This window comes from Musca vetustissima, unplaced genomic scaffold, assembly GCF_032173495.1.
Source record: "Musca vetustissima isolate MV318-11 ecotype Yass unplaced genomic scaffold, APGP_CSIRO_Mvet_v1 utg116550, whole genome shotgun sequence".
NCBI classification, from domain to species: Eukaryota; Metazoa; Arthropoda; class Insecta; order Diptera; family Muscidae; genus Musca; species Musca vetustissima.
In genome coordinates this window covers 35,352-47,130 of record NW_026884915.1, presented here as the reverse complement: position 1 = coordinate 47,130, position 11,779 = coordinate 35,352, and the positions used below count along the sequence as shown (strand labels likewise).

Here is an 11,779-nt window from a genome sequence, read left to right as displayed (position 1 = left end):
TTTATTCTTTTGGTTCAATTAAATTAAAAAAAAAAATAAAAAATTACAAAATATAATTCGAATATAGCAGCCATTTTCTTTTCTATATTTTTCTCTTTAATTTTTCAACATTCAACCACCATTTCGCTAAATTTGCTTTTAAAATCTAAAAAACGATTTAATGTGTTGCACATTCATATATAGTTTTTTTTGTAAATATTTTATTTTATTTATTATTAATTTTCCTTTTTTTAATAATACCCTACAATTCCTGGCTTTCTAACGATGAGTATAGTTATGAGGGTGGTGGTATAGGATACCATACAAGTTACTTCTCTCTTCTCACTTCATGTACTCACAAAATATTTTATTTGAAATCTACGATGAAAATCTATGATGCGGCGTATGCTGCGATGCACTTCCTCCCGATGGTGTCGATGCAACACCAGCACCGCCAGCCGACGTTGCCGACGATGATGATGTTGTAGGATGTGCTTGCTGATGATGATGGTGGTGGGACGAGGTGGTTGCTGCGGTTGCCGAGGACAAAGCAACCGCAGGAACCACGCTTCAGCGTTTCACCCCAAATAGATTTGGTATCGACTTGATCTTCTTGCGTGAACAATTAATATAATCCTTATACATATCGGAACGTAAGTAGCGTGGATATGAATCACGTTCCATCAGATGATAAACATGGGCGGCAGCAACATCAAAACACCAACGATTTGGTCCATTCGGTGAATTGACAGCTTCGCGTGCCAATTCCACTGATTTCGAATCGACATTAACAGCTTTTGGTGCATCGGGCGCGAGGAATTCTTGCCAGATGCGCTGTATCGTCTCCTTAATTTCACTTTGAGGTAGTGCCTTCATTTCTTGCACTGATTCCCAGAACCTAGAAAGAAAAAATATCGAATATAAATAAAAATGTTTAAAAGAAAGAGGACCAGGTTAAAATCTCCATCACGGGGAACCAAAAAAAAAAAATAAAAACTTGGGTACCATTATTCTGAATATATTATTTATTGATATTTTTATGGAAGCACCACGGAATAACCTATACTGAAAATATGAATTCTGGCTTGAAGGTAATTGTTGATCCTCTGAAAAACTTAAATACGAAATTATAGCCGTTTCGGTCAGAAAATTTGCCTAATATATCTAACATACTTCTCTACATATAGATGTTTAGTGAAAACATGCGCCGCAAATTACCAACACTCCCATTAGTCCACCTCCTATCAGTCTTGTAAATGGTAATACTTTGTCTTTAATATGGCGATACTTTCCTGACGTTTTTTGTTTTTTTTTTTTTTTTTTGCAAAGAGATGGCATAGATTTTGTTAAGAGGTATATGAACTTTTAAAGAACTTATACATGCGAAAGCCTTCTTTGTACAAAAATCCTTCTATATAAAACATATCAAAGGACCTTTAGATCGATTAGAACGTCGGCGTGCATGTCTAAGGATCAAGGCATTAATGATGACGTTATTAGGAGGAAGACTATAAAAAGTTAGTACAATAAAGTCCAGACTTATACAGTCAGGAGAGCTTTCTGTGGTCCTTTCAAAAGTCTTATTCTATCATTCATAAAAAATCATTTTAAAGATCCTCAAAGAATAGGTCCTATACATGTCAACAAAAAGAAATTAGAGAGAGAGGAGAAATTAGGGCAAATATGTAAAGTAGAACGGAGTAGGAAAATAGGTATGATATTAATAATATATTTAAATATTTTAGAAAAAATCAATGGTAGTCATCAACGGAATGTGCAGAAGGAAGGTATAATTCTAGTTGTATTTTGCAAAGCAAAAGGTTTCATGAGAACAGACTACTTGAAGGTATTTTAAAGACAGTCTGTACACTATCATAAGGTATTCTTTAAAAACAGAAGAGCCGGAACTATGTAGAAGGAATACTGACTTGGGGTTCTAATTATAAAAAGCAGATCCTTCAGAAACATTTCAAAGATAAACACCTTCAGTGGTCTTTTAAGGGGACATTCCAACTCGGAAGAAACTTCTAGGGATTTTCTGCAGACCGAACAACTTTCATAGGTATTATTTTTACAGAGGTCTTCTAAATACCATATTCTAAAGATGAACGTTATTCTAGTCGTGTTACCTCTTGAATCGGTGATTTTCCACTATGTATGATTGCTGTAACTGTAAAAAACCTTCTTCTAGGTCGGAGCCTCATTCACAGACCTTAGATCATATTGAAGTCTTCTAAAAAAATTCCTTTCATAAAAACGACGAAAATCGGACGAAAATATATATGGGAGCTATATCTAAATCTGAACCAATTTTCACGAAACTTAGCACACGTCATTGTAGCTGTAATTCAGTACGCTATGACAAATTTCGTGAAAATCGAATGATTTTCAGAGATTTTGGTGCACCAATTACCTAAAATCGGATGAAAATATATGGGAGCTATATCTAAATCTGAACCGATTGTCACGAAACTTTGCACACATCATTCTAGTATCAATTCAGTACGCTATGTCGAATTTCGTGCAAATCGAAGGATATATAGAGACTTTGGTGCACCATTTACATAAAATCGGACGAGAATATATATGGGAGCTATATCTAAATCTGAACCGATTTTCAGGAAACTTAACACACATCATTGTAGACCTAATTAATTACGCTGTGCCAAATTTCGTGCAGATTGAAAGATATTTAGGGACTTTGGTGCACCATTTACCTTAAATCGGACGAAAATATAATGTGGACCGATTTCCAGGCAACTTAACACACGTCATTCTAGACATAATTCATTACGCTATGCCAAATTTCGTACAAATCGAAAGATATGTAGTGACATTGGTACACCATTTACCTTAAATCGGACGAAAATATATATGGGAGCTATATCTAAATCTGGACCGATTTCCAGGAAACTTAACGCACGTCATTCTAGACATAATTCATTACGCTATGCCAAATTTCGTACAAATCGAAAGATATGTAGTGACATTGGTACACCATTTACCTTAAATCGGACGAAAACATATATGGGAGCTATATCTAAATCTGGACCGATTTGTCCCAATTTCAATAGGGTTCGTCCTTGGGCCAAAAAAGTGACCTACGCCAAATTTCATCCAAATCGGATCATAAATGCGACCTGTACTTTGTTCACAAAAATACATGGACAGACAGACAGACGGGCAGACGGACGGACATGCATAAATCGACTTAAAAAGTGATTCTATGCATATTCTAAAAAGGAACCATGGATCTATCTCGATTATTTTTACCTGTTACAAACATATGCACGAAGACATAATACCCTGTACCACAGTGTGGTGAAGGGTATAAACAAAACACCATTGAATGTTAACGATATAAGGGTTCCACAAGGGCTTCTACAAATGAGAGAAGGTGAATGTCGTCAAGGGTATTCAAAGAAAAAAGACAGAACGCCTTGAGAAAGTGACAATAGAAAATAAACAAAATGCGTCCCATTCCAAAGAATTTCAGACTTTGAATGGCGATTAGGTGGCCTTTGCTCAATCTAACACCAGAAGCTGTTCTAAAAATAATTCACCGAATTTTCCCGATCTCCGAGAGTTTATCATTATTATCAATTTCAATTAAGATACTATAAACTATTTGATACTTACAATAAATTCTCATAACTATATTCCTTTTCCAGAAATTTGGCAAATTGTTCACGGCCCATAGGATCCTTCAATAGTTCACGCATACTAAATGCCCAGCGTTTGCAACGTCTCATGGATACCTCTTTGCTGTAAAATTAAGTATGTAATTAAATCCAATATTCTTTAATTTATACAATTATGCTCACCTATTTTTCTCGGCATCCCACATCTCTGTGCTATCCGTTTGCCAGGGATTTGGCAAATCCGGTGAGGTTATAAAGTAATCAAATTCATTATATTGCTCATAATAGGATACCAACCTACAAACGAAAATATTTTAATTATCATATAAATTATCTTCAAATTTTCTAATACTCACGCTTCTGCCGCCTTCGAAACTTTTATTGTGCGACGTTCCAGCTTTTGCTTTCTCAACGTTATAATACGCGTTAATAATTCTATAGGATTTTTGGCAACTGAGGCACCCCCAGAACCGGTACCATGACTAGAGGCACCTCTACGATATGCTTTTTTAATATCAATCTCAGTGGTATTGACACAACCTGGCATCGGACGATGTACATCCCAAAAGGCTCGTTCCTGTGAATCGAGAACTTTACGTTCGAGTTTATCACGCTTCTTGGCCACCTTACTTTGTGATTCGGCCTGTAATAGAGAAATATTATTTTTAGAGTGTTTTCAAATGTTTAGACTGTTTAAGTACACACCTGCATAAATATAAATTCCCATTTGCGTGAAAACATTTTCTGCAGCTTCGCTAGGTTTTCTGCCTCATAATCGGCCAATTCTAGGCGGGTTTTATTTTGCATCGTCCGTTTGCATAAATAGACGGCATAATCTGTGTTTTCGGGTTCCCAACAGTTTGATGGCCAAAAATATGGTGTTTGGAATCTGGAAAATGAAGACATGCAAATTATAATTAATTTAATCAAATGCCCGAAGAGGTCGCGACCATTCGACCTCGGCAGTAATAACTACGAAACAAATAATAAAAAGAAAATCATATACGATGTCTCATATTAGAAAATTTCGTATTAAAAACATATAATAGTTGTAGTATAGTTAAAAACTTCACAACTATATTATTATGCCGTCGACGGTCATGGATTTCTTAGATGTTTTTTTATTTTTTAAATAACTTTTTAGGGGTGAAATAATATGTTGCCCCTATAAGGTGGAAATATTTGTCGGAGAGCCTACAAAGTACAAATATTTATGATCAGAATTCCATTCTATGTCGATTTTGCCTTGTCCGTAGAGAGCGCAATATTTAAGAAAAACTTTGCTATTACGCTTAGAATGTGTATAAACCAGATAACAATTCTATTTACGGTATTTTTAGTCCCTAAGTGGCTGTAATTTTTCATTTTGCATTCGAAGGAACTTTTAAATATGTGTCCATGATTTTAAATAACCAACTTAATGCACAGCCCCATTTATGGTATTTTGAATGTTGGCACAACATTTTCAATTTAGGACAATGTTTCGGATCTGCACCCATATGCCTTTTATTTCGCATTCAGGGTTCTTGGAAGGTAGAAAAAACTTTGGAAAAAATTTTCTTTGCCATTACGGATTCATGGAGGCTGAAAAATATGTTTGGAGAACATTTCCAATACAATATTAATTTTCATATCGAAGAGGCTACATTTAGGCATTCGGTATAGTTGGTGGGCAGAAAACTTTTTCCAAGACAATTGTTAATTTAGGTCCACGTTTGGTATTTTCTTTATATAACGGTGCCGTCCGCACTTTACAAACCAAAGTTGCTGTAATTTAGCATTCCATGTTCTTGAGGAAGGAAAGATATATATGCAGAAACAAATTTTAGTTAGAAGTTCACATCTTTACATAGCTCCAATATTAAGATCCCACGCATTTGTAAAGATGTGATTTCGATAATGTTGAGGATGGAAAACAAAAAGTGGTGATAGGTCCATGTTTTGACATGCGCCGAAATGCAGATCATACCTTCATTCATGGTGGGAAGAAAACTTCTTCGCAAAAAATTAACTATATTTATTATAGAGGTTATAGAAATTATTCAACCAAAGTGATTGAAAATTCACATTCCTTCTTTTTTAATTGAGGTCCATAGAGGTCTCCAACCACATACACCGAATTTTCTAAGCAGAGCGGTGTCTGATATACAATCACTTTCTGAGTCGATTTATGTATGTTCGTCCGTCGTGTCATTTTCGACATGTTCAAGGTCCACGTCCAATTTTCCAAACTGAGTACGGTATTTCGGTTTCTCTTGGTAGCAATTTACATTTTGATCGAGATTAGATATTTAATTTGGTAGAGGGTATACAATGTCCGGTCCGGCCAAACATAAGGGGCTTTATGCAGCCCCAAGAGTTTGCAACGCAGCGAAATATTGGTTTTAGACCCACCTTCAAGTATACCGATGGTCATATCTCGATTAGCTGAGTCGATCTAGACATGTTTGTCTGTCCTGGGATCTGGCCAAAATAGACCCCTAAAGTTGTTTGTAATGATAACTTAATACACTGCGTATCATAACTATAGACGCACCCTTAATTCAATGGGTATGTTAGTTGACAAATAAAATGGACCCATTAAGTTATTGTTCACAATAAAACGATCAAAAACACATATTATTCAACAAAAATAATTAATTTATTCTTTATGGTTTCGCCGAATTCTGCACTTTCAAAATTGCTGGTGTTGCATAACTATAGACGCACTTTTACAAAATTAGAAAAATTTATTTTTTAAAACTTAAATAAAATAAACTAACTTTTATAAATAATGGGTAGGGCCTCCCTTATTTTGAATAAGTTCAAAAATTGTATCCATCACACTGTTGATCAAAATTATTCGCAAGTCTTCATCGATTGACCGCCATTCATCGAAAATCACTTCTTGGAGGTAAAATACAGTTTGGTATTGGAGGTTTTCTGCATAGACACGATGAGTCAAGATTCCACACATGTTCTCGATCGGATTCTGGTCGGAAATTTTAATATTTTTCGTTGTCCTGATAAAAAACGAGTCCTTGATTGTTCCTGCTTTCCCAAAATGGCAATAATTTGTCTTCCAAGACTTGAACGTACTCCATTGAATTCATCCGACAACATGGAAATGTCAAATAAAGCATTCCGTGGCTATAAAATGCTCCCAAGGCAATTAAGGAATCGCCACCGAAATATTGTATTAAGAAATAACGATATTTCGGTAACCGCCACCTTGGGCGCATTTTATAGCCACGGAATGCTTTATTTGACATTTCCATGTTGTCGGATGAATTCAATGGAGTACGTTCAAGTCTTGGAAGACAAATTATTGCCATTTTGGGGAAGCAGGAACAATCAAGGACTCGTTTTTTATCAGGACAACGCACCAGTTCATAAAAAGTTCATACTCAAGTATGGTTAAAATCGAAAGATATTAAAATTTCCGACCAGAATCCGATCGAGAACATGTGTGGAATCTTGACTCATCGTGTCTATGCAGAAAACCTCCAATACCAAACTGTATTTTACCTCCAAGAAGTGATTTTCGATGAATGGCGGTCAATCGATGAAGACTTACGAATAATTTTGATCAACAGTGTGATGGATACAATTTTTGAACTTATTCAAAATACGGGAGGCCCTACCCATTATTTATAAAAGTTATTTTATTTTATTTAAGTTTTACAAAAAAAATTTTTCTAATTTTGTAAAAGTGCGTCTATAGTTATGCAACACCAGCAATTTTAAAAGTGCAGAATTCGGCGAAACCATAAAGAATAAATTAATTATTGTTGTTGAATAATATGTGTTTTTGATCGTTTTATTGTGAACAATAACTTAATGAGTCCATTTTATTTGTCAACTAACATACCAATTGAATTAAGGGTGCGTCTATAGTTATGATACGCAGTGTATTTAGGGGATGAAATGGACCAAAAAGTTATTTATTCTGGTTGCTTCATTTGCCGAAATTATGACCCGAATACCTCGAAATTTTACATGGAGAAGGAAATCATACCAAAGAAAATGCATGACTGTTTTCATGAAGATCGGTCGATATTTAGCGGGTCAAATTGGCCCAGATTTTGTGTGGAAGATGACAAAATGTGTATTGTGGGCGTATATATTTGTTGGGGAAAAATAAATCCATTACGAAGTTGACCGGCATGTCATCAGTCGTAACATCGCCCAGGAGCTAAAAATCGACCATAAAAATGTTTTAAACCATTTGCACAAATCTGGATTCAAAAAGAAGCTCGATGTTTGGGTGTTTCGATCTGCGAAGCCTTTACAAAACGGAATGAGATAGGCCCATTTCTTAAACGGAAGGTGACTGAAGATGAGAAATGGATCACATATGATAACCCTGTGCGAAAACGATCGTGGTCAATGAGCGATGAAGCACCTCAAACGGTGGCCAAACCAGGACTAACGGTTCCGCTATGCATTTGGTGGAACGGGAAGGGGATTATTTATTATAAGTTGCTTCCATATTGGCGAACGCTATATTCTGATATCTACTGTCAACAACTGGACCGTTTGAAGTTAACGATTGACCAGAAACGGCCAGAATTGGCCAACAGGAGAGGTGTCGTCTCCTATCAGGACAACGCTAGGCCACACACATCTACAGTGAATCGTTAGAAACTTTGGGAGCTTGGTTGGGAGGTTTTAATGCATCCGCCATACAGTCCGGACTTGGCAATAAGTGATTTTCTATTTTTCTTGGATTGAAAAATTTCTTTAATGATCAAAAATTGGATTTTAGGGAGAGTTTAGAGTTTTTTGCAAATAGAGAGCAGGGCTTCTATGAGAGAGGCATTAAGAGGCATACAACAAAACAGTGCATATTTGGACAGTGTGAAGCATGTTAAATAAAGTCCTATAGTTCATATAAAAATAATGGATTTGTTTTTTCCAACCTAATATTTACTCCTGAAGGACATAGACACGAGAAGTTGATAGCATATCCAAGATGAGTAGTTGACCTTTAAATTGATACCAATCATTTTTTGTATGTAGGTATTCGGACGTGAGAGTTATACGTAAATATTTAAAGATTAACCAAATTAACCAAGACCTAAAGTGACCAAACTTTTATTTTATGGCATAAATATTCACATCGAGACAACTAGATTTTTAATATACCAATCATATAATCGGTACTGTCCCTACACATTTCTTATAAAAATACCTCCCAACTTCTAATACATACCGATAAAATGTTCCATCATTTTTCACCGTCAACTGATGATCATCAATGGGGAAAATATAACCGTGAGAGGCCAACAAATGGGCAAAATGCAATGCTTCGGTGACATCTTCAACATCGAGATTTTTCAATATCCACGATATTAGATCGGCGCCCGTAAAGACCGAAGGAACTTTGGTCATAAAACCTTTAACAGTGCGTACCGAGACCCCGGTGCTTTCCGCCTGCATTTTCTCAACAATTGCCTCCATCTAAAATGCAAAGAGAAAAATAATCAGTTGATTGGTCAATTCAGAAATGTCATGCAGTTCCAACCTTTTTATACACCAAAATATTGGGAGCATCTTCATTTTTATTTTTACTGTGATTAACATTTCCACTGTGACTGGGAAGCTGGCAATGCTGCGATGAGGACGAGGATGGTGGCGGTGGTTGTTGTCCTTGTCCTCCGGTACCTTGATGATGTGATTGTTGTTGATTTCTTTGATGGTGGGATGATCCAGACGAATTCGCTCCCGACGAAGCTCCAGCTGTGCTGGCCGATGATGTAGCGGCATTGGTATTTACCTTATTGATTTGTATCGATGAGGGTAATAGGGTCTGTTGTTGGGCCGTTGTTGAGGAGGGAGTATTACACGTGGTGGTGGTGGTGGAGGGGGGTTTTGAAGTTGAGGAACAGTTTGTTGTGGTGGTGGTGGTGGTGTTGTTCAATTTACTGGGTGTGGAAGCCGTAATGGTGGGTGTTGTAGATTTAGTGGTACTTTCACTAGTTTTGTTGGCGGTGTTGGTGGGGGTGGTAGTTTCTGTTGTAGTTGTTGTTGTTGCTGTTATTTGTACTGTTGTTACTGTTTCTAGTTTTGATGATGTGTTGTTGTTATTGTTATTAATTATGGTGGTGGTAGTTGTTGTTTCTGTTTTAGTATCGCATGAGGTGGTTTCCGTTTCCTTAGATGTTTTTACACAATTCGTGCTAACATTGTCATATTCCTTTGATGTCGTATCACCTTTGTCTTCAGTTGTTGTTTTGGTGGCAGGAAGTGCATTAGCCGGGGGGTTTTCACTATCCTTAACTGCATGGCCAGGAGTAACCTTGCCGTCCACTTCATTTTCTTTGTTGTCAATACTACTAAGGTGGGAGCTCTTTTTATCCTCTGTAATTGGTTTTTCAACATCCATTTTCTCTTTAATATTCAGGCTACCATTATTTAGTCCTACACTAGCAGCACCACCAACCCCAGTACAAGACATCGTGACCTCTTCTGCCGCAGCTCCTCCATTAAGCGATGTGGTGGTATTTTCAACTTTTTGGGCCATGGCATTGGCTATCGTCGCTTGTGTCTTATCCACTTCTGTAGACATTGTTACCATGTTTTATTGCGCGTTTTTTCCCTCCGTCCTGCTTCCTTATTTGTCTAGGTGTGTGAGGGTTTTTTGTTACTGTTGTTGTTTTACACGAAATAAACTGAAGTGCTAAATGTTTACTAGACTTGTTAACAACCTTGCCGTTATAGACGAGGTAGGTTCGTCATTTGCCAGACCGGAACTATAAAAGTAATGTCCCTCCTCCTGCTCTTCTTCTTCTACGACTTCTTGAGGGCTTTTTTTGTAAATAGCGTCTTGTTAATGTTGTTTTAGGATATTTTCTTTATTGATTTTTTTTAATAAAGAACATTTTTAATGGTCATGTTAATAATGTTGTTTTTGGTGTTGTTCTTCTTCTTGTTCTGTTGCTATATCCTTGGGCGGTAATTTGTTGGAAATATTGTTTTTGAGGTCCTTTCTTTAATTCAATATTTTTTTAGTTGTATCGATGGGTAAGTTTACAATAATTTTTATTTAAATAGCTTCGTTTGGAGATTTTTGTAGTAGACGAGAGTCCTCTCGCTGCGTGTGTGTGTGTACGTGTGATTGTGTGCTGTTTACTATTACAATACCATCATCGCTGCAATGTCACGGCGGTGTATAAAGGTAACCAACATATGTATTTGAGTCATAGTTTACACACTTCACCTTCACACGGAAACACACAACGTTACCACCATTACCGTTAGACCCAGCCGACACGGAAAGAGGGATACGCACAAGAAATGTCCTTTGCTTCTGGTTGGTTGCCAAAGGACTTACTGCTGGCACAGTTGTTCCAACTTTGCTTTCAACAAAAAGCAACACACCTTATTTACTGAGGATTGAGGAGTCCGTCCGTCCTCTTTCAATATTTCGGTTTTTTTTTTCACTTTTTGTCATGCACGTAAAATATTATGTCCCCTGGTGGCTACACCTTCGATAAACAATTATTATTTATTTCTCTTTTTTTTCAAGGGACCTCTTAATTAAACACTTTTTTCCAATTTTTATTCCCCAAAAAATTTTCCACTTTCCACCAATAATTTTTCCTTGTCAATTTTCTTTTTTTTTCTGCTTCTTCTTGCTGTTTTGTGCAATTTTTCACTTTTTTCACTACTCCTCAACAATTTGTTCTTTCGTTCTCGGTTCGCTCATTCAAACACACTCTCGATGGATTCGAATTGATTTCGATAATTTCTTTTATGGTTTTTGTTTGTGTGTGTGCTGCTCTTCGCTCGCTCTCAAAGGACATGCATTGTGAATATTTCGACTCTTATTTTGGATGTGGAGTGTTTGTCTCGGTGTGCATGAGTGTGTCCGTGTGTGTGTGTTTGTTTCTTATATTTATAACCTCTCGTAAATGTTACTGCCTTCCTGTCGTCGTCGACGTCGTCTGCCACACACATTACAGGACATTAGTTAGTTGTCCTGTATAGACATTTGTATCCATATCGGCCATAATTGTATTTGTGTTGGCGTACACACTCACATACTCGTTCTTCAATTTTCCACATTTGTAATTAATTTGTCCTCTTCACTTAATGTTGGCTGGCTGCCTGGCTGGCTGGTCCATCAATTTATAAAAACATCGCCTATTCCTTGGTGTATTGTATTTTATGTTGGT

General features: G+C 36.7%; 1 protein-coding gene across 1 annotated transcript; it reads right to left on the bottom strand.

The window, feature by feature from the left end:
• Positions 1-445: 445 nt before the first annotated feature.
• On the bottom strand, positions 446-10,231 carry LOC133331997 (regulator of G-protein signaling 7-like). The gene is made up of 8 exons (XM_061540383.1): positions 9,816-10,231; positions 9,127-9,662; positions 8,815-9,062; positions 4,326-4,509; positions 3,977-4,263; positions 3,804-3,917; positions 3,619-3,744; positions 446-877 (listed from the first exon to the last, which is right to left on the bottom strand). The coding sequence occupies exons 1-8, from the start codon at positions 10,177-10,179 to the stop codon at positions 550-552; spliced, it is 2,187 nt and encodes a 728-aa protein (XP_061396367.1). The 5' UTR covers positions 10,180-10,231; the 3' UTR covers positions 446-549.
• Between the last annotated feature and the right edge of the window lie 1,548 nt (positions 10,232-11,779).

Bases quoted from the DNA above. Each gene is read 5' to 3' on its own strand.
- LOC133331997 (XM_061540383.1), bottom strand. From the start codon at position 10,179: ATGGTAACAATGTCTACAGAAGTGGATAAGACACAAGCGACGATAGCC. The intron at 4,510-8,814 runs GTATGTATTAGA...TTCATTTTCCAG, and splicing joins AATGATGGAACATTTTATCG to ATTCCAAACACCATATTTTT. The intron at 3,745-3,803 runs GTGAGCATAATT...TTAATTTTACAG, and splicing joins TGGGATGCCGAGAAAAATAG to CAAAGAGGTATCCATGAGAC.